Genomic DNA, 23,890 nt, shown 5'->3' with positions numbered 1-23,890 from the left:
AAAAAAAACAGCTCATGATATATATATATATATATTTTTTTTTTTTGCATATTTCGATATATCAAAATTAGTGATATCAATAACACTTTTAAATTTCCTACTTTTACAATTTATAAAATACAATGGCATCGGACATATTATCATAATCTTTTTTTACTATTTTTCAAGAGTGCTCCTAATTTTTTTTTCATAAACGTGAAACTAATTTTAACTTTTTTTTATTCATAACAATTTCTCCTTTTAAAATTCGTAAAAACAATTTAAAATAAAATTAAAGATCGTTTAAATAATTATTTTGAGTTATTGTCAAGCAATTCAATTTTTTTTTTAAAAATGACCTGCTTTCAAAATTAAAAAGTTAAACCAAACATTTCCGTATTCTAATTTTTACTTTTTATCTATAATAAACGACAATAGACCTACGTACATGTGACGAAAGAGTTCGGTAAGAACACTCGCAATAAAATAAATTAAGTTAAAGAGTTTGGTAAGAACAGTCAGAATAAATTAAATTAAAGAGTTTGGTAAGGACACTTAGCACCTAATTATAGTAATTGACTAATTAAGAGGCACTTAAATTGAATTACATTGGGAGTGTCTCTTAATTAATTACTACAACCTTATAGGTGTGCTTGGAAAGGCATAGCAATTTATGGTATGATCCAAAATGCAACAAATTCAAGCAAATTTAATTTTAGTAATTGTGTTCTACACATATATATCATTCAACCTAATTTATTGCATAATTTCATATACATGCTCACTTAATCCTACCTTATTTATCATTCTTTTTTTTTTTTCAGACTCTATATATATATATATACCAAATGAACTCTTTTCCAAATGGTAAATTGCTGATCTTTTGGGTTGATTCAGATGCCAATCTTCAGCCATATAATTCAAAAATCAAGCAATGGCAATCTGCAACAACAACAACTCAAATAATAATGATTATAATAGAAGAACAATCAAGGCTGTTAGTAATTAATTATAACACAGTTTACAAAGTAAAATTTGGGTTTGGATGTATAATTAATTATTAGGTCTGCACCAGTTGATCATATTCTTTAATATTTTATGTTAATCTTAAATACAATAAGCATATAGTTGATTCTTATATATGGTTGTTTGATTAGGTTATTGATTCACGTTGAGCCCAAGTGATTTTCTAGTGTGTATTAAAAGGATATAAGTTGTGTACTTGTAATCTTTTTAATAATTCTAGTGAATATTTCGATCTTCTCAATTGGGCATAGCCCCGATGTTGCACCAAATTAGGTTAACTAGTTGCTTGTATCGATTCTTCTTTACTGTCCTTTTGGTTCATATCGTTATTTGTTTTTAGTTTTTGAAAATTAAGTCTATTTTCTATAATAATTTACATCTTTCTATATTTGAAAGGCAATGTTTAGAAATTTTGGGCTGCTGAAATTGTTCTTCAGAAGAACCTCTCTCAAGCACTAAAAGCCCAATTTCACAAGAAAAATCCTTCCTCCTTATTTTCCATCTCTTTCTCTATCCCGATTTCTTCGTTCATCGGGTCCCACAACATGATTGAGTCCAAAGAATAGCAGAAAATTCTAGTGGTGATCGGGTCGAGTTCATGTGAAGAGAATTTTGAGTTAACGGATTTTCAATTTATTTTAGGGTTTCATGATGTTAATCATTACAAATAGGGTATTATTTTGTTCTATTTTTGGTTGCCCCTATGCCTAATTTTCTATCACTATCGGCTTAATTTTAAAAACAAATAACAAAATCATTACCAAACGAAACCTTAGGTTTACGTTTTTAGTTTATAAATATTAAGCCTATAAAAACTTCTTTTACGTCTAAGTAACCAACTTTTTACTTTTTCCTAAACCAAGTCAACTAGTTTTAAAATTTTGTTAGATGTAAACTATGGTAAAAAAAAAAAGAGAGAGAGAGGAAATAGACTTGGTTTTTTTTTAAAAAAAAAAACGAAAACGAAATTGTTAGCACGAGTGCCCAAGAAAATATCTATCAACAATATACTTTTGGAATTTATTTCACACATTCAAGGGATCATTTTCAAAATAAATTCATAATTATGTATAAGAAAATTCTCCAAGAAAAACTATGATCTTGTTTAGTAAATATTTAAACATGATTATCCAAATTCTGAAAACCAAAGTAATGAAAGAAAGCTTTTGTAGAATACGTTTTAAAAAAATATAATGTAGCGTAGTTATGAAACGAGACTTAAAATATGTATTTATGAAAAAGAAACGTACATTTTAGATGCAAATTAATGTTTTAATTAATCGAAGTAGCTCATATATATCTTATATATCTTACTCTCGTAGGATCCATTTCGATTGACTTTGACCGAAACTAATAAACAATACATAATATATACCAAACAAATCCTCAAGAAAGAAGAACTTTGGAATAGTTTGAAAATTAAACTAACCCCAGTTTGAGAGAAGTGTCAGAGCTGTCATAATCTTGAGAAGGGTTATTTGATGAAGTTGAATTATTCCCTATAGACTCAGAAGAATGTCCTTGTATGTTCTGCATTATTTGCTCTCCCAATTTGTCCACTTCCTACCACAGACAACAAAACTTCAATCATTAATTTTCCCTTTTACAAACACTAAAAATAAAAAAATATTAACATGGTTTGTAAAACTCACAAGCTGGTTCAATCTCTTGTTTTCTTCTATCAGCAAATCAACCTGAATATTCAAATTGTAATGTGCTCAGACCATTAGAAATATGCCATTGCAAAAATAGCTGTTCTAAAAGGAAATCTTTCTGTTTGTCAACAATTAATTATAGTTAGTGTCAGAGGTAAGATTAGACCAAAACTTATTAACCCAAGATTGAGAGAAGCCTGTGGCTGGAGTAACCCTTCTTAGTACAAGACATCCTCCAAATATCTTCATAATCATATGATATTAATAGAGATAATTGTGTTTGATTATATAGATATCATGTTCATCTCACTTTATCTGACTGGTGTGAAACTATGATCACATTCTGAACCTCCTCTGCTCGTAGACACATATGGTTCAGGGTGGGGTGGGATGGGCTTGGCTTGGCTCGGCTAGGACTAAGTGAAACCCCAAACCCCTCATCAGTTCTTTTTTCCTTTTGTAGAAAGAGAAATGGTAGGAAACTCTAGGTCGGCCTACTATATATAATTAACGTCTTAGCACCTCAGTGGACAATAAGTCAATTCTCGCTCTCAAATCTTAAAACTTTCACTCTCTTTCGGACTTGCTTAAGGATTAGAGCTTGTGTGGCAATTATATATTTTGCTTTCTTTTGTAGGCCGGTCACGCTCTTTCGCCGGTAAACAATTTTACTGTTGTTGTCAAGTGATGGACATGACTTTTTCTTGCACAAATTTTGGCATCAACAAAATGTATGAGATTTCTCTACCAAGTATAACGTAAACCTTGGTTTTGCTAAATATCTTTATACCATTAATATACACATTCTATTGAAAAGTATCTCAAATGGTTCAATTCTAACGATAGCAATGAATTACAATAGAGCATAAGAAATTAAAAATTAAATGTATTACAGGTATGTTGGTGGGAGTAACATATATGTTGACAGTTCTCCACGATTCAAAGTTAAATAATTTTACTAGTAACAAAATGATGCATAAATAGAAAAACATAGCAATTTAAAACACATTCAGAACCTCCTCAAAACATAATGCAAATCTTAGTTCAATTACAACTGGACAGAAGAGAGATGCCAGTAGCAGAAAAGGCTAAATTTGATAGCATGCAGCAAATATATGAAACCAACATAGACAGTAATGGAAAGCAGACTGATAGAAAAGTTTGTGAGATAGTAAGAAAAAAACTAAACTAAACAAAGAAACGAAATCTTAAAGTAAAATCCTCAACAATTATTTACTGTAACAAACAATCTGAAAGTCTTAACAGGGACGTGCAAAACTGTTTACCAAAGTACTTTGTGATCATTTTGCAGATTATCTGCCGTGTCGTCCAACCACAATTTGTCCTGTGATAGTTTTTTTTTTTCGTTTTCTTCCTTTTGGCTTTTTTTGTCGTGTGGTTGTGAGGAACTTGGCTCATTGAACTTCTAACACGCTAAGGGCGTTTAGTCTCCCAACTTGCCTTGGATGGGGTGACTATTATAATTGAAGTTCTTAGTAATTATAACCAACATTTTGTCAACACTCCATTTCTATGGCGTTTACTATTTTGTAACTATCTTCTCTCATCATTTGTAACCCAGACTAGAAGAGCTTGCTCTCAAACACAAACAATTATAATGACTAGATTAATCAACTCAGCCTCTTAAACTGCCCTTGAGTCTCCTCCTACACTTCAACGTATTACAATCACAAATCTTTGGAATCTTTGAAACCAGAGAAACAACTTTACTTTTTAATGAAAAACCTTTGTGTAGCAGAGCACAAATTTAGAATAACAGCATCACCTTAACAGTCATTTGGTCTACAAGATTGAAACTTTTTACAAATTACAACTCTTTTATCGTTACTCTTTAGATAATTTAACTGGATATGTTTGTGAAGAAACAGGAGCGTAGCTTGGTAAATCAAGTCTCTTCTCAAACAGTTATTTCTCTAAATTATACACTTGATCACATTATTTGAACGAAAGCTCAACCCCAAAGTAGTAATTGGGTAACCGCTCACAGATACCACCATGACCTAGGATTTTACCCAGCAGACCTTCCAGATAACTCTACAAGAGTATGATATTATCCACTTTAGGCATAAACTCTTGCTTTGTTTTTTGTCTCATACTATTGGAGATAGTTGTCCATCCTCATCTATTATCAATTGTATCTCGGATCACATAAGCAAGAAATGATTGTATATGGAATCCTTACAATAGGGTCACGGTGGATGGAGGATCCAAAATAGAGGGTTTTGGTCCTTTGTCAACGTCATGTGGACGTGAAATTATAAAAATTGAAAATTGCATACGCAGATTGGCCTCTCGCTCTTTCCTCTCTTGCTATCTCGTTGTCACGCACTTCTCACTCTCTTGACTTTCTATGTCTTTCTCTCGCTCTCTCACTAACTTTAAGTATCATCTCTTTCTCATTGTCTTCATTGTCTCGCTCTACTACATTATTTGACTTTCTGAGCAATCTTCTGATGGCTAATGACAACACCTCTACAACATTCCGAGGACCAGTGAGTCATGACAAATGGAGAAATGGTCAGTGCGAAACGAGGAAGCCACTCGACCATTAAAACAATTTTTAGATTGAGTTACATGGAAACCAAACGTCTAAAGGAAGCAAATTCCACACTAAAAGAGAAAAAGTCAAGATCCTCAATAGTATTCCTATGGATGATATAATACGATGACTATATAAAGTAAGACAAGTTCTTCAAAACACGATCTAAAGAGTTAATATTGAGTACCTTCAATTATACTAAACTATATTTGTACCATCAAGCAAAAAAATAAATCATGTTCATGGGAGACAGCAAACAAAAAGTTGATAATGGCCGCAAGCTCAACGAATTGTATGAAGTAGAAAATGAAGGCCAACTTGGCGAAAGATGGCAATGAAAACTCTATGTAACTTAAACATAATGACAAATAAGAATTTAGTTAAGCTTCTAGAGAAAGTTAACGTGGAGATTGTGAAGGAGTGTTTCTTTCTTCTCTAAAATACAAGGAAATGTAGCTGGAGCTCAATGGAATATGCAAAACCCAACCAAAGAACAAGTGAAAGAGAAACAGCCCCATTCCAAGCTCCTCAGCTGCCCTATAGGTTAGCTCGAGATTTATCCCCCATGAGCCGGCTGATCCAATAAATCCGAGGAATTCTTCTAATTAGACACAAAAACATGATCCTAAATGGATTTGGTCACGATATCCTACAAATAGGCCATACGAAAGCTCTTTGACGATGTAAGTAAATTATGAGCATAGTAGTTTGATACTTCTACCCTCCATGTGAGATTAACTTCAGCATCAAAGTGGGAGTGGGAGTGGGAGTGGGATGATACTACTTGCTAGAGACAACCAACCCTCCAATATATCTCTACAATAGATGATATATTGTCCATTTTGGAAATTAACCCTCATGCTTTTAATTTTGGTTTGATCACTAAAAATGTCTCATACTATTAGAGATATGATTGTCCTTCCTTTATATATAATAGGTTATCTAACTATATATAATGTAAGACTATGGCTGCATTCCAATTATTCTCCCTCAAGTATTAAGGTCACTATGGTATCATTTAATTATTAGGAATTACGAGCCTTCTAACATATCTCCACTGTGAGGTGTCATACCATTAAAGATAATTATCCTCTTTTATATGTGATAGATCTTCTCTCACTATATTATCCTCTTTCATATGTCATAGATCCTCTCATACCAAAACTTATATGTCGTCAGCAAAACTTGTACATCGACACAACAATAAATATGTCAAGGAAAAGGTACTTATATCGATAAAATTAAAATTCAATTTCGTTGATAAGAACTTCACTCGACACGGATATGGCGACGTTCTTGCCAACACATTTTTTTGCGTCGGCATAACTTAGGGTGGCGTTTTTTGGACATTGGCTGACGTTTTTTTCGTCAGTAAAAGTGAAAAATCTTGTAGAGATCTATTATCTAGCCAATGTAGAACTTTAGTCACACTTCAACACCTCCTTAACACTCTTCTAACTTTTCAAGGAGTTTTTATTGCACCAAGGCAAATTTGGACCATGGGTTGAATTTTAATGAAACCAATTTAGGATTATAAGTAAACGTTGAGAATGCAATCAAAGTCCCACATAAAGTGAATGTGGGGATGTCCTGAAAAACTCACATCAGAAAAACCAAGAGATTTCCCACTTCTTATAAGATAGATGAGCTAATCATTTCTTTCTCAATTGATTTTTGAGATGGATGACACCTTAGTCCTAGGATTCGGACAAGGATTTTGAATCTCGATCATTCGACACCTGATGGCACTGACATTCTTGCTTCGTCTCGAAGGCTTCCAAGAACTAAAGAACTAAGACTGGTCCTTCCGTCTCCTTGAATAAGGTGGGATGAGTCAACGTATCCTTTTCAAAAAGAAAAAAAAGGAAGACGGTTCCTTCCGTCTCCTTGAATAAGGTGGGATGAGTCAGCTTCCTTATCTTATCTAGTAATCTGATCTAGGAGCTAGCCTTGTATTTTGGAGGCTTTCCTCTAACATTTTCCATGTCAACATCCCTGAACTTTTGTGCTTTCTCTATCTCTACTTTGCTCTCCTTGTATAGTTTCTTTCTTTTATCAAAGCATCATTTTTTGTGCTCGGGAATATGTTGAGGGTGGCTAAGGATGTGCCAGCCTGATTAAGAATGTTTGAGGGCGCCAATTCATCCTATCTGCCTCCTCTTGTATATTTTTTCAAAAAGAAATTTTCTCTCTTCAGACTACATATTGTTTTGCTACAGTTAATTGAGGAGGTGCTACGAGTTCACCTTTTTGAAAGAATGACAAAACTGTGCGTTATGCTAAGTTCTTTTTCATTGTGTGGGGTATGATCTAGATAAGAGAAACAATAGACTTTGTAGAGAGGTACATAAACAAAGCCTATTTTGGCACAATTTTGTTAGATTGGAGTCATTTTCATAGTTAGTTTAGGACCTTTTTTATGCCTTCGTTTTTCCTTTCGTATTTTTCCATGTAAATTCCATTTATCAAAAAGAAAAAAAAATCATCTTCCACGGGGAATACTCAAAGTTAAGTAATCTCAATTGTCCACCGTATCAATGGGTGATAATTGGTTAGATGTTGTGAGTGAAAGCAATTCTAAAAGGGTGATGGGCAGATGGTATATATAATCAGTTTAACTCGGTTCAGTTTAAAGTATCAAACTGCTTTGAATATATATTCATTGCAGCATGATTCACCATTATTAGTGAAATTTCAAAGTAAATGCTAGAAACAATGACAAATATAGCAAAGTCTATCACACTAATAGACACGATTCCAACTAGCAATATGATCTATTACAGATAAACACTTATTAGCAAGTGATATGATACTCTATCACTGATAGACCCACGAAAGTTAATCTAAATTTTGCTATATCTAATTCTTTTGGCATTGTGCTTGTTGCCATATTTTCATATTATTAGTATATTATGAACTGTCAAGGCTAGTTTAGAGGTAGAATTTTCTTATTGATTCATTTTTTAGTTTAAATTTCCCAGACAACATATACTGGAACTTTTAGTTTCTTTTTTCTTTTAATGGAAGTAATAGAGAGAGGTATTAAGTTGGCACTTCACATGAAGGTAAAATGACTTTTTATGCTCGTTTTGGCAGGTTAAAACGACTCACAGTATCAGAGCCTAAAGCTGATCAGTAAACCATACAAAGGAACTAATGTGAGTTTTCAAGAAAGAAATATAAGTTGCTTATAAAATGGGATCTGTTGTGTTGGATCATTTCGAAGAATCCTCACAACTCAAAACTCACTCAAAAAGAATTATTAAGGCCCACATTTGTTAATATCTGATAGAGAATATAATAAAAATATGGAAAAATATCAGTTTACACCTTTAAATTTGTATCAATTTAAATCATGAACACACTTACAAAGTGTCATGCTAATCTTCTATATTTTGTTCCAATTTTTTATGTTTATCGTGGGTAAAACATATAATTGTTTCAATTGAAACTTTTAAATTGTTTTGAACAAATTATTAATTTAAACTCTATCCTAAAATTACATTTGAAAATGTCCATGCATGCATGCATTCAATTCTTATACTTGCGTAAACTTTTCCAAATGTCAAAAAAAAATTTAAAAAAAGGGTGAGTAGTGTTGCAATCTGACGTGCATCAAAGCCGATTGCATCCCTAAGTTTGTCATATCAACGACGATGACAATTTAAGTGGAGGACAATCTCACTATCATACTTCAAGGAAGTACATTGTGACCCCCTAGTACATAAAGTGTAATAGCAACAAGACATGTTAAACAAAGATAAAGGGCTGGGAGAAGTGTCATGGTGCAACCGAGGAGGGTGCAACATCTAACACAGCAAGATAAGTGGGCAAACAGGTCAGGTTGAACATCAACATCATTGGTGGTGTTACTGACAATCTCAATGGGGCCAAATGCGACCCCAGCTATGATCTAAAAAAAAAACAATCTTAATTTTGGATCTAAATTGATTTACTCATGAGATTCTTAAGGGTTCAATTGATAAAATTATATATCTCATCAGATGTCTATCCAAAAACAACTTAATGGATGGTGAAACTGATACACGCATGCAAAAATTCATAATTTAAATCGATGTAAATATTAGTTAATTAAAGTTTATAATGATACGACATTGAATGTTTAAGGGTTTAAATTGATATTGAAACACACCCGAAACTAACTAAAATATAGTATAAGTCAATATATATAATTCCATAAATGAACATAATTGTTTGAGATCCTTGGTTCTCTTAAAAGAAATTAATTGCTACATAAATGTATTGCCAATATACATTTGCAACGATAAAACATGACCCAAAGCTAATAAAAATGTAATAGGCTACAAATTTAAGAGTAAAAAAGCAATTAAGGCTCCAAATGAAACTGAGTCTCAATTACAACATCTAAACCATTACTAAAATCACACGCTGAAATTAGGAACAAACTAAAGATACAAAAAGGAAAACAATCAAACAGAACCTCTAAGCTTAAGTGAATGGATTATGAACGATATCAATACTTTTAACCCTCTCCTCATGTGTAGATTTGAAAATTTTTGGGTATGTATTAATTAGGAGACAAAAGGACATTACAAAGAGTTCCAACACAAAACTTCTGCTTTGATACCGTATGCTTAAGTTTATAGTTGTAGTAAGTTTATTTATATCAATACTTCAACTTAATGGTTTTATTAGATTTCAGTAATAATTTGTACAGTAATTTCAAATTGAATATAGAGAAGGGGGCATGTGTTTAGGTTTAGGGTTCAGGGAGAGTTGGAAGTATTGTAAGGTTCATTGTATTTGATGTAACAAAGTATTCCTTGGGAGAATGGTGTGGGAAAAAAAGGGTGGAAGCTAGAGTCAATCAGTTGAAGGAGAAGATAGTTTTATTTGATAAAGATATTCAGAACCCTCCCCATCCATCTATACTTTGTTATGAGGTTTTGTGACTTTTGGTTTTTCATTTGCCGTTTTATCCAAAATACCTCATATCGATATTATTTTCCTAACGAACGTGAGATTTTGTTTGTACCTAGCAGTATAAGAGCCTATATAACAGGCTTTATGGTTATTAACAAACTAGTATGTCATGCTCGGATTGAACTTCTTGTTTTGGACCAAATACCAATATGAGCATCATCATGGACTTTGACTCCATATTAAATATGCATATGTTTCATCTCAAAACCAACCAAGTATAAAATGGGAGGAAGAACTAATCTATGTTGATTAATCTAATGGTTCCATAGAATAAATAAAATTTGAAGTGTTTAATTAATGGGTTACCTTCCTTCCAATATCGCTGAGCAAATCAGTATTTTTTCCATCCTGAATATATGAAATTAAATTAACCAAAGTTAATTAGGTAAAAATTAAATGGGACGATGTTAAATTTAGATTGAAAAAAGTAATTAAAAGTGATATATAGAAGTAATTTAACCATAATTTCAGCAACACGACTGAGTCCTCCTTGAAGAGATTTCTCTAATTTCTTAAGTTCTTCCATCCCCAAACCTTGAAGCTCCTCTCCTTTCATTTGCCTATTACATTTATTCACACAGATTATTCATTCAATATGCTTACAAAGAATTAAAAGTGCATTACTGTGCTTCTGCACTCACCTTAGTTCATGGCTCTTTTTTTCGACTTCTTCATTCAACTTCGCTCGAATATTGCTCTCGAGCTGTCAAAAGGTCAAATCGTCATCAAACGAGCTCTAATTTTCAGTTCAACTTCTTTATGTTAAAGAACATCTTATATTTGATAGGTCAAATTGCTAATATAGATCAAGAAATCTCATTCTATAAGATACAATATTTTGATGAATTAAATCAATGTTGAGGGATCAGAACGCACACCCAAATATCTTAACTAGAATTAAGTGTTGATAATTCTTAACGCCTCTTCACATCCTAATCCAAAAAGTTATCATTAAAGAGATATTATAAATTACCTGCAACTCAACTGATGGTTCATTCAAATTGGGAAGGTTCTCTGAATGGACACTATTATGCCTCTCAAGTATCTCCTGGATGCTTCACAAAATGCCAAAAAAGGAAAAATATACAGACTTAAAGTTATATGATATTTAAATGTATACAGAATACTTTATACTTTGTATGTAACCACTACTTACTATATTAATCAAAGAAGTGAAATTTACTTCCCATAGAATAGAAAACACAAAGAAATGCTTCACAGATACAAGCATCTTATCTCTTCCTTGACCCTACTCTATAACCTTAAATTGTACTTAAATCTTGCACCAAGAAAAAAACAACTAGGTTTAAATAATACTTTGTTAGTATTTTTTTTTATTTTTGTTCATTTGGATTCTGTTTATATTTACTACTATTCCAAACATTCACATCTTAGTTCTTTTAACAGTTAAATATTTAATATTCTTATATATACCCATGGATATTACAAAATTCTTGATTTAAAAAGCCCTAACAAGTGTTTGTGGGGATTGTTTTTTTTATATATAATTTCATTCAAAAGAGGTGCAACAAGAGAACATCTCAAATGGTTGAACTTTTTTGAACAAGAGAGTGGGATCAAGGGTTTACCGGTACATCTCAAACTACAGGTTGACACCTCTTAGATCCCTCATTATACTTCGAAGACAACAGTGTTGTATTCCCATTCAAAAAGGAGAGTAAGACAACATTGTTCATCCAACTTAATACTACTTTTGCACAAGCACGCTTAACTACAAACTTTTTAGATGGCATCCAATGCATTACTCCTAGTATGAAGATCGCACTCTCATACCATTGAGTAACACCTTTATCATTGATTACCCAAATTCCTACAATTACTCTTAATATATTTTTTAAGTTAATTAATCTTTTCAATTATTTTAGGGCTTTAGGGTTTTTTTTTTTTTTGGTAGACAAGAGATCTCTAGATTTTTAACATATTTAATTGTAGGAATTTGGGTGATCATAAAGGTTATTAGATCCAACTTAGTAGGGTTTGATCATATGAAATTCTTTTAACAGTTTATTTTCATAGTAATTCTGTGCAGTAATATATGTTTCAATATTTGATCTGTGTGTGAATCACTAACTTTATTGCATTTACTATAATTAAATTTACCTTTCTTGTTAAAATCAACATGGAGTGAAGATTTGAATCAACAAAGAATACCTATGCTAGCAGGTAATAATGTTTAGGTTAATTAGTATTGTTTTCTCAAAGACGTTTCAGAATACTTCAAGGATTATAAATGGGACAAAAGAGGCTTAAATATATAATTGTATGATGGGAGATTTTTTTTCCTCGATTTTAATAGTTTTGTTTTCAAATATAGTAGAATAAACGAAAAATTTACTAATATAGTAAAATAATTTATGACTATTGCATTGAGATGTTTTTTTAGAGATGTATTGAGATGTTGAGTTACCAACGTTTGGAAAAAGCAAGAAGGAGGACTCAATCAATTACTCCTCTTATTATCGATTGATTTTGAGATGAAATCTTAAATTATCAAAGCTCATCAAGTCCAAACGAGTATTTGGTCCAATAATAAGAAATTTTGATTCGGGTCAAGATTGGCACACACTGTATAATGAATAAGGATTGGTTGCTATTTATACACTCACTAGAGATGTGATGCAATTACTTTAAAATTCACCAGAGAAATTTGAAATGTAAAAATTTCAATATTGGAAAGATCGCACTGGCTTGTGGCAAATGCAAATTTAAGATATGTTTGATACGATGTGGATTATCTAAGTCCTAAAAGAGAAGACCAAACAGTGTGCTTTCATATAGTGAAGTAGTGATGTTTATTGTTGGAATAACCCCTCGAAATCTGTTATCTTATGCTCTAAATGATCAGAAATGGAGTCTTATTGTATACATATTTATGTTATTTATAAGTTTGCCATTAGAGTTGAGAGGTGTACGCTACATATAAAATTCTCTATCTGTAGACACAGATATATAATACCATGTATATCTCTAAGTCAATCTTTTATATTTAGCTTTCTTGGATCTTTTGTTTCTCAATTTCATTACAAATTGGCATCAAAACCAAATTGTAACGACTTGAAATTTTGCATATGTTCCACAAACAAAGATGTTTATCATGAATGTGAAAATGGATAAATATATAATTCCTTTAGGAGAAAAACAATTTCAATCTGTGATAGATTAAGATGCAATCCCTGCTGAACCAATTGGGGTTATGGGTGTTGTTGATTGATAAGTCAAAGATAAGACAAATAATGCAAATGATGAAGAGTGGAAGATTTTGGAGAGGAAGTGTTCATCCCAGGATGATCCTACTTTTGGCTGATAACACTATAGCATCGAGGTCAGGTGATGAAACTTTTGTTGGGCTTTATTTGAAGTTGGAAGAAAGTCGTCTTTCATAACGAACTCTTTATCCAAGAAGTTACTTTTTTGTGCAACGTATGTTTGATCTGCATATACAAGAAGGTGTCTCTCTTAGAGATCGTCCAATCAGTTGAATGAAATTATGTCAGATTTAAGTAACCTGGATACTAAAATAGATTATAAGGATGCTGCATTAATTTTGTCTGCATCTTTGCCATTGTTATATGAGAATTATTTTATTGATTTTTTTCCTGGTAGGAAGGATACTTTGTCTCTAGAAGAAGTGAAGATCAAAGTTCTTAATAGAGAGGTCCATCATAAAGCATGCAGCAGGTTCAGTTATAGAGGCGTCTAGGTTTACTACAATATGAAAAGATCGGGTAGAGAAAAGTCGAACCATAAGTTTTTCAAATCCAAGTGTTCTATCCATCATGGAAAATTAGATGTGCTAAGAAAAATAGATAACATGAAAAGGAGCTAGAGAAAGCTCATGTTTCTGTACTGGGGAATATTGAAACCGATTCCAAGGGAGTTGGGTTCAATTCTAAAGGAAATCAAGCTATATAACAGTGTTGAAGGAATGTTAGTATGGCTAAGAATAATGATGTTAGCAAAGTATTGGTAATAGCCTCGGTTAGGATACAAACACAGGATGGTGCCTTCTACACCTTGGATGAAAGTACGTAGGCATGTTCCACTCATTGACAAAGATCAGTTTTATATCTTTGATTGTGTTTAATAGCCTTGGTTTACAATTTCAGAGGTTAAGGTTAAGTCAAGTCTGTCTACAAAGGTTCTGAGGCGATTCTAAGAGGTGTGAAGTAATGCTCCTAGTTTAGGAGAAGCACGTGAATTAACCTATATCATAGGGAGCAATCTTGAAGATATAAAAGTATTATTAGAAATGTTTAAAAGAATTAAAAGTTTACCACCTATATCAATAAAGGTATCTTCCAGCTTTTCGGTGATTCAATCGTAAGAAATCCAGAGTTCTTAGCTTTCAGCAATCCTATATTTAATGACCTCGTGTGAACTTTTCTAAGATGCATGTGAGTAGGGACAAAATATACTTAAAGAACATGTGTAGATTTGTGGATCCAACTTGCCTTAGATCTTAATGATTAGTATTAATTAAATTCTGTATGTGTCATTGAATCAATTAGTATTAGTTAGTTGTTTAGGAAAATTTGTTTAGCCTTTCTAATCAAATTGGCTGGAATATAACAGTAGATCTAGTGATGAAATTGCTCTGAGCAAACAAATTGATATAGGGAGTTTCAGGTTGATATAGGGAGTTTCGTTTGAACCCATGCAAGGATCTTTTATTCATTGAATTTAATTACAATTCACTTTCGTTTCATTAGCTTCCTTGCAACTGAATTCAACTCAATGCCCCTCCCAGTTACCTAGGTTGGAAATTGTTTTGTTTGAGAAATCAGTATGCTTTCTAAGTTCGACTAGGACTTACCACTAACACTAAGGTGTGTATTTTGGTAATTTATTTGGCATGGATTTCGGCGACGAGAGCCGTACGTCAAGAACTCATATTCATCTTTTTCATTTCCACCAATATGATTTAACTATGGTAACTGGAATTAGAAGAAAGGAAGAAAAAAAAAAAACACAACCATGCTACACCATAGTTGTTGGAAATGTGGAAAGTTTTGAGTAAATGGAGAAAAGGTCGTTAATGGATAAATTTTGTAAAATGGCTCTAGAACGAAAGCTAACAATGTCTCTCTTTTCAAAGGAGATGGTGACTTCATCAGTAGAAAGATAAAGTTCATACATATGCCATATTTGCTTTAAATTGATGAGAGAATATGATGTTAGCATTTTGTGATCGAGCTTACTGGCTTGACAGTAATGCAAAATGTGTGCGGTGGAGGTTCTGTCTATAGTTGAAATATTTTTCACTGAGTTGAATAGATACTGAAGGTGTTGTTCCAACTGTGGTTTATTTAAATATTAGAGTAGATTATAATTCTATGAGTTAGAATTAAAACTATGAGTAAGATAATGGATGTCATAGGAAGCTGCAATCTAGCTTTAACCATCTTCTTAAGGTATAATGGATTTTGTTGGTATTACTATATTAGAAAAATATCAAAAATGGGAAAGCCCTCACATGAAAAAGACAGTATAGTTCATGTGCAATGTAGTAAAATGAGGATTTAATTAGTATAAGCTTTATTAAGAGTATGATCTAAATTTCTCAGTTATATAATAACTGCAAACTGTAATGTTTTAGAGCCAATGTTTGTCCTCTCAACCTTGATTGTATACTTGTATTCTAGGAAAACAAACAATGGACGAAGTACAATTTAAACCATAATTTAGGGAGGCTAAAAATGTAACATTTTGAAAACTTGACACTGCTAATGGAAACTAGAGCCAAAACTTCGAGAACAAAGGCTTATTTTTCTAGAAGTAGTCTATAAAAGATTCATGAAAAACCTCACACATAACTCTGAAGTTTTCAGTATAAATATATGTAAATGGCTCTCATTGTTAATGGAAGGAAGACAGCCCTAGCTAGAAGAGAAAGATAAGCCATCAATGGCTTCAGAAGAAAGACTGTTGAATTGCTAAGTGACAACTATAGTTTTATATAATATACAGTTTTAATGAATCAACATTTGTTGGTTACGATCATTCATGATTTTCAAAACCTAAAAATGAAATTTATATTCATGATTTTCATAGAACTTAGAAGATTTTCTCTGCCTGTTTTAAAAGCAGCCATTTGATTGAAGACTGAGTAGTTTGAGGAATTATCAGTACTGAAACAGTGAAACTTTTGGGTATAAATATGAAGATTATTATCCACAACTCAGGAATGGAATTAGATTGAAATTCCTAACTCTAGAGGCATTTTTTGGAGTGATTTTGAAAAATCACTTGTTGTGTGTTTAAAATCTATCTAAGATGGGGAGTTCTAAAAGATTGATTTTGAATCATAAAGGGAATTAGTTGAAACCCTAATTTTGAGAAAATGTATGGAGTTCTTTTAAATGGTTAGAATTACATTGTGATTATGTTCCAAATGTATTGTAACTAAAATGATTAGTTAAGAATCCCTTTGTCGACAAAGTGGCGATAAGCTTTCATTTCAAAATGAATTGATAATTGAGAAGTAGTTCATCTATATGTCTTATGTGAGGTCTCTAGATTTTTCCAATGTAAAATTCTCACAGAATTTAACGAGAAGAATGGTATTAGGGTTCAGGAATCCCCTAATTTTGCGAAAATGTTTGGTATGATTTTGAATTATATAGAGATGGAAAAATTAATCATTTTGTAAGGTTACGTTCAAGATCTATTTGAAACTTGACAAAGTGATTCAAAGCAAGAATGGAATAAGTCAAGAGTCTTTGCTGATAAGGGAATGTTATTTTGAAGTCAAAAAAATCACTTTTGTCACGTTTAAATGTATGAGGTAATTTTGATGTTCATCATGGCCTAAGGAAGCGATAGGAGTTTACAAGAAAACATATTTAATCAATGGGATGAGGAATATATACACAAAAGAAGAGATCTTCAATTTAACCCTCTCTTGACCAAAGAATCATTGATTAGTACTTGACAGTAATTTCTTGTAGAGAAACAGAAAATCTCCAAATTTATAGGGTTTTGTGTGTTTAGGGGTTGTTGTGGGATAGAAACCCTAAACATATATTGATCAATTTTCTAAAATTTGATCCAAATATTAAGTGTTCATAAATTTGAGATAGTTTATGAAGAAAAATTAGAAGGATTCCAACGAACTATAGGAGACATAAAACATTCCAATTGGACACATAAAATATGATAAATAAAGTTGCCACATCTTTAATAATAATAAAAAAAAGGGTCAAAGATCAAATTAGATTTCACTAATTTTCTCTTCTTCTAAGAAATCATTAAGATATTAATTTTTTAAAATTAAAAAAGTATAAGAGAGATCATAGATAGAGAAAACAAGAAGGATTTCAACAAATTCTAAAAAAGACTATATTATATTGTTTGTATAACATTTTTCAAGTTGTAAAACATTACATAATGGATAAAAAGAATTCTTAAGTAGGTATTTCTTGAAAAAAAAATCAAAGTAGGTTTCCCAAAATTTTCCCTTTGACATCTTGGAAATATGTTTAAATTGAGTGTATTCATTCAAAGTTCATTTGATATATATTTTTATAGCATAATTTTTTGAATTTTTTACCGTCGAGATAGATACCGATAGAAGTCTATCATTGATGATTAAGTGCTATTGATGGATTGTAAACCTTTGAACCATTTTTACTTCTCTTAAGTTTAATTTAAAGTTTGTATTTTAGTATGGACATAGTAAATATTAGGTTGGAAGGTGAACTTTGTGTTGTGTTGAGAAGAAACTTGGTGAAGGGGAAATTGGCTAAGTTTAGAACCATGTGGATGAAGAAGTAAGTAAAGAAGGTGAGAATTTTTGTACGATGGACGTTGCATACTTCAGCAAAGAGGAAAAGATGAGTATGCTTAACACTGTAGATAAAGGAAAAACCATGCATTGAACTACGCGTTGAACAGTTCGTTGACAAGTCATGCGTTGAATGAGCCAAAACCAAGAAGCCACGGGGATAGAAAGAAGTCTTGAGCATGGTTACCCATGTGTTGAACTTGTTGGATTTAGGCTAGGAAGTGTGTCCAAGTAGATTGCTTAACAAGGAGGGTTAAGCGATCAGCTGAGTTAAGTAAAGCTTGAAAGTAGAAGGTGATGAAACAAGAAGGAAATTGACTAAGTAAGAGAAGGAGGGTGGTCAACTCTGAGGTAAGAAAACCTTACAAGCAGATCACACATGTTTAAAGGTAGCCAAATCTGAGGTGTAGAAGCACCTTAAGTGGATACTTAGCCAAATTTGAGGGAGGAGCTAGCAAACAAAGGGACGTGGAGTGGGTGACAAGAACAAATCCTGGGGTCTTACAAATAAAAGATCTGAGAGGAGTAAATTCACATATTCGTTTGCTAAGCTTCCTAAAGAAATAAGAGTGAGGGAAGATCTTAGGTATTCAGAAGAAAAAAGGGGATCAGATTGGTCAACAACATGCTCTATGCGCCCAACAGAGCTATCGTGCGTTGAACTTGCCATTCATGTGTTCAAAGAAGAACTACCGTGCGTTGAAGAGGTCTCTCATGCGTCCAACTCTGTTATTTGAAGAGAAACTATTGAATACCTCTTTAAAGGAAGTTTTTCTTAAGAAGGAAGTTTGAGTTAAGAGGGTTTAGCTGGGAAAGAAGGGAGCTTAAAGTAGAAAAACTGGGTCAAATTTTATATCGAGTTATTTCAAAGCTTGTATTGATAAATATGCTTTTACCATAATGTGTTGAGTTATAGGTTTAAATATAAACTCTTGTTTTGATTATTCATACAACGTTTTGATGCGTCCCTTCTTTACACACAAAAAACACACCACAATGTTTGTGGAATGAAGATGACCTAAGGGATTATAGTGGTTTGATCTTAATTGACCTACACCCATTGTGAATAGCAGTTTAAAAATGCTTTATTTCTTGGAAAAGAAGCTCAACAAGTTAAGAATATATGACTCTCACTTGCACTCTCTAGTGTAACACTTTATGTTAACTCGTATTTCATCACGATTCTAGAGCACTTATATTGTCAAATATTTGTAACAATCTTACTGTTTTAATGAGAGTTTACCGCTATATTTCAAATTCTACTGGTTTTTACCAAGATGAAAACATTGGGAAAAAAACTTGATATTACATGTCTCAAATGTTACAACTTAGGGACCTAGTGACCTAGTGACGTTTGGAAGGGAATAAACCTAAACAACAATGGGCATTTGGCTCAACCATATACACAAGCATTCCTCATGAAAGTATAAATTTGAGGTTAAGTACACCAAGATTCCTACATTAGTTGTAGAACTTCTTCATCTTTCTGATCTATTGATATTAATTTGGAAGTTTAGAGACTATGGCTGAATGATAGTGGAGCGAAACTGTACACAAAAAAGTCATATGGAGCATTTGCAATGGATGAAACTCACTGATACCCTAAGCAATTCAAAGGAAGGTTTTCAATAGGCACATTAATTAAGCTTAGCCCATTTCACATATCCTCAATATATTAAAAGAAAAGGTATAATAAAATGTTGGTTTTCTAGTAAATAAAAATTCTAGAACATATCATGTAATATAATTTAGTTGATAAAACATATGCTTAGAAATCAATAATCATTTCAAATTATAATTATAAAATAAAATAAGTATGTATGTATATATATGTGAAATTTTGATCATTTATGAAAGTTTAGTGGTTTGTCAAAATATCAATGGAGAGAAGGATTTGGAGGACAAGGATTCTATCGTGTAAGTTCACCTTCATTGGAGAAGGAAAGAATTCAAAATGTAGGGTTTTGGTTTAGATGAAGGAAGATCATATAGGAGAGAAAGAGGGAAAGGTTAAATTGCAAAATCAACAAACTTAATAATGGCAATATTAATTAATAAAAATCTGCATATAATATATATATACACATAGCTTATAATATAAAGAATTAAAATCTAATTATGACATATTAAGAATTTATACATTTTGTCAGTGGTTCAAGAATAAATTCTTGAAAAAAAAATAGTATTTTAGAACCTTATGAAATTAAATTTTTCTAAGGTTCTAAAAGGGACTACCAATTAGGGTTTCTTACTAACATTTTTTTTTTTAATTTACTCTCATTTATAACATTTATTTCAATCTCATAACATAATTATATTGGGACATAATCCCAAATCTTTTTGTAGAATTGTTTCTTAAAATATGAGTATTACAAAAAAGAGTATTTGAAGGCAAATAAGAAAAGGAGAGGAAGAAGAAATTAAACCAGGAAAGTTTATTTCTTTACTTTTTATTTAATGGCAGTTTTATATAGTTTTTACTGTAATTATTCTCTTTGAGTTAATTTGTATAATATTAACATTTTTTTTTCTCTTTTCCTTTTTCAAGAGTAGTTTTATTTATTCATTGTTATTATTTAGAATGATATTCAACTACTCATTCTATCATATTATATCCTTGATGGATAGAATTGAATAAAACGAACGAGTATTGATATCTCAATTTGAATTAAAAACATGAGGTTGAGTCACACCTCATGTTTTAATAACTCCAAATCGTTTCCTTATATCTATATATATATAGATATAACAAAGGTTTCTTAGAAGCAATAACATAATATTAAGGCAGAAAATATGAAAGAAAAGTTGTAAAGAGAGCATAAACACAAGGAGAGTGCAATGAAATAAATAAATAAAAGGAATATTGGCTTTATGCATGTCTTATTATTACAGAAACTATTTCAGTCCATTTAATGACATTTTTCTACTTTCTAAGTTAAAATTATTATTTATATCTGATTTTTCTTAAAGCTTTAATTTTAGCTAGGTTTATATATATGGTGGAAGTATCTAATATGATTCTTGATATAATTCAACAATAATATATATATGCTTATATTCTACCCCATCTTCAATAGTAAAACGAGATTCTATGTTTCAGAGTTTTGTACTAGAAAATCTACCTTCAAAACCAAAACCTATATATGTTTTTCTTTTATCCATTTGTTAAAGTTTGAAAAAGAAATATCATTCCAAGGAAGATATTTTGTTCACAATAGACTCCTCTATCTCACTTCAACTTTTTGGTACTTTTTTTATATGAATATCACTGTATCGGTTGGGAGAGTATGTTATGAATGTGTCAATTTAGTTGAAAAATTCGAGCATACTTATCCATCTTCCAATGTTTGATAAAAAAAATTATAATGCAAAAAGAAATTGTGGTTGAATATATATATATATAACTTATATTTCCCTTATATAAAACATAGGACAAGATTTAAAGGTCATAAGATGACACAGAGAAACTACATTATATCATCATTATCATTATGAGGTGTGGGACATTGCAACCAAACTAAGAAAATGTAGAAATTTTAGATACATTATAGTGAGAGAAAAAGTTATTAGATTCTAGAAAGAGAGAAGCTAGGAAATAATCTTATGTTTGGTGTGTCTATATATATATATATATATAAGGGTATATTTTCAACCTCTCTCACTATGCCTATCTATTGAAAAAGTTTTTTTTCTTTATAGTACTTGGTCTAATTTTTCAAGGGGAGATTTATGTATATTTCATGTTTCATTTGTTAAGAACATGGAGGGTTTAAGCTTTACCCTTCTGCCTATTCCAAATTTTAAGAGATAATTAATAAGAAAACCCATCATGCAAAATGCCACTTTTTGAGGCCTATATGTACTGAATTCTCTAAAAAGATGAGGACTACAAACAAATTTTTTTTTTTGTTTGAAACCTTATACTTGAAAATCTATCTTTGATCAATAAAGCTTACATAGGTTCCAAAATTTTCAATAAAAGCTTTTTTGTAATAATGTACCATAAAAGCTTCTTTTTTATTGTTATTATTATTAATATTCTTTGATAATTTAAATCCATTTCTTTCCAATTTTCCCATCCCAACCTATGTTTATGTATTTTTCTCTGCTCTCTTCTTTTCATTTCAAATCTTACAGGAAAGGCATTCTTTTATCAGACAATGTATATATGATGTTTTATGTATATAGCAGAAAAATGATCAATGCAAACAATCACAAAATGTGAATGAATAGTGTTGAAAATTGTACTTAAACTCATACATAACATGAACATATAAACAAATTTTCCATCTTCCAAGAGAACCCAATGTGTGTATTAATTATTCGACTTTTGGACCAAATCCATTTCTCTAAACTTCCAAACTAATTCCTCTCCCAATCTTATACTGAACTTTCATGAAATTTAACCTCAAAACTCACATCTTCAGAGAACTCAATAATCTACCAGAACAAATCTACCCTATATTTTATGGGGTGAAAATTCCTATATAAAAAGGCTTTCAAATCCCAACTAGCCTACATCTCAGATTGCACTCATATGGTCTCTTTTGACTAGGATTGGTGTACTTGGCTTCTTCAGAATTATTTTAATTGATTTTAAAGTTTTTTTTTTTTTTTTTTGTGTGTGTGTGGTTTGAAGCTAAGATTCTCTCTCTTCTCTCTCTCTCTCTCTCTCATGATGCAAGAAACAAGAATAGAATGAAATTTTTAAGAGTGAGAGAAGAAAAACCTTGAACTTGCATAATCAAAGAGCTTCCCAGAAGCAGAAAAAACAAGAAGGCCAATCTCAGCATCACAGAGAATTGCAAGTTCTTTAGCCTTCTTGAAAAGCCCTTTTCTTCTCTTGGAAAATGCTACTTGTCTTGCAGCTATGTTGTCAATCTTCTTGATCTGAATTTTCTTCCTTGTCATGATCTTCACTTCTTTCAAATTCAAAAAAGAAAAAAGAAGAAGAATTAATTAAAAAGAAAAGAAACGGAATTGATCTTTAAGAAAATAATAATGGGGGTTTTTTCATTCTTCTTATTTTCTCACAGATAATGGATCTTGAATTTAGTACGGATGAAAATCGAAACAAAACCCCAAGCTTTAAAGGGAGAGAGAAAAACAATGACAAAAATCTACAATCTGGTTTCTTTGTTTAAGACAAACAAAAGACCATCCACTAATAGCAAAATGCAAATGAAAGAGAGAAATCAATATGATTTTTCTCTTACCGATGGAAAGAAATGGATGATGAAAGAGAAATTCAACCAAAATAACAAAAACCCACCAAAGATTTGACGAAAAAAAGTTGTTTTTTGCAAAGGAAAATTAAGAGAGAAAGAGAGAGAGAGAGAGAGAGAGAGAGAGAGCTTAGAACATTACTACAATGGAAGATCTGTTTCTTCAATGGGTTTTTTCTTTTTTTCTTTTTCCTTATCTGATGTTGGGTTTAAATTTGTATTGGTAGCTTTTGAGGTTTATTACTGACAGAGCTTGAAGAGGGGTTGCAGACAAGATACCATTATTTGGAAAGTCCTCCAATGGATTGAAGAGAGAGAAATAAGAGAAGCAAAAAAAAAAAGGGAAAAAAGGAAGGCTCTGATTTAAAGATATTTAATGTTCTTCTTACTTATATTTTATATAATTTCTTTTTACTCGTTTTTGCCATGTTTGAGTCTTTTTTTGTGGTTAAGCAATTCCCACAAAAGAACTTTGGTTTTACATGTTGTTGTGTTTGTCGCCGATTGGGTAACGATTGATGAAAAAGGCATCCATGTCTGCCTCATTCTATCAACTCCCTCACACATACAGTTGGCAATTTATCATTTCCTTTTTCTTTCTTCTTTCATTCCTAGTCGAAAAGTTGTTTTAAACGACAAAATTGTTAAAGACAATATTTATAAATATGACAAAATT

The 23,890-nt window shown here is 31.6% G+C and overlaps 1 protein-coding gene across 4 annotated transcripts; it reads right to left on the bottom strand.

Annotated features, from left to right (window-relative positions):
- Positions 1 to 568: 568 nt before the first annotated feature.
- LOC101203217 (MADS-box protein SVP) lies at positions 569 to 23,577 on the bottom strand. 4 transcript variants are annotated; one of them, XR_004218348.1, is made up of 9 exons: positions 23,357 to 23,577; positions 22,719 to 22,911; positions 11,159 to 11,240; positions 10,827 to 10,888; positions 10,646 to 10,745; positions 10,492 to 10,533; positions 2,658 to 2,699; positions 2,435 to 2,564; positions 569 to 921 (listed from the first exon to the last, which is right to left on the bottom strand). XR_004218348.1 is itself a non-coding variant. In XM_004136843.3 (9 exons), the coding sequence occupies exons 2-9, from the start codon at positions 22,898 to 22,900 to the stop codon at positions 900 to 902; spliced, it is 666 nt and encodes a 221-aa protein (XP_004136891.2). In that variant the 5' UTR covers positions 22,901 to 22,911; positions 23,357 to 23,576; the 3' UTR covers positions 569 to 899. The 4 variants fall into 4 exon arrangements, 3 of the variants coding, with proteins under 3 accessions (XP_004136891.2, XP_011658821.1, XP_031744925.1); XM_004136843.3 differs by having other exon boundaries at positions 2,435 to 2,568; positions 23,357 to 23,576; XM_011660519.2 differs by lacking the exon at positions 23,357 to 23,577 and adding an exon at positions 23,206 to 23,349 and having other exon boundaries at positions 2,435 to 2,568.
- Positions 23,578 to 23,890: the final 313 nt, after the last annotated feature.

This window comes from Cucumis sativus, chromosome 7 (genome assembly GCF_000004075.3).
Source record: "Cucumis sativus cultivar 9930 chromosome 7, Cucumber_9930_V3, whole genome shotgun sequence".
NCBI classification, from domain to species: Eukaryota; Viridiplantae; Streptophyta; class Magnoliopsida; order Cucurbitales; family Cucurbitaceae; genus Cucumis; species Cucumis sativus.
The sequence above is the reverse complement of the archived record's forward strand: the minus strand, read 5'-3'. Positions and strand labels throughout refer to the sequence as shown.

What these genes read in the sequence shown, in the direction of transcription:
- LOC101203217 (XM_004136843.3), bottom strand. Translation starts at nt 22,900, where the DNA reads ATGACAAGGAAGAAAATTCAGATCAAGAAGATTGACAACATAGCTGCA. An exon ending in AACCATCAGTTGAGTTGCAG is followed by an intron (nt 10,889 to 11,158) that starts GTAATTTATAAT and finishes ACCTTTTGACAG; the next exon opens with CTCGAGAGCAATATTCGAGC. An exon ending in ACAAGAGATTGAACCAGCTT is followed by an intron (nt 2,569 to 2,657) that starts GTGAGTTTTACA and finishes TGTCTGTGGTAG; the next exon opens with GAAGTGGACAAATTGGGAGA.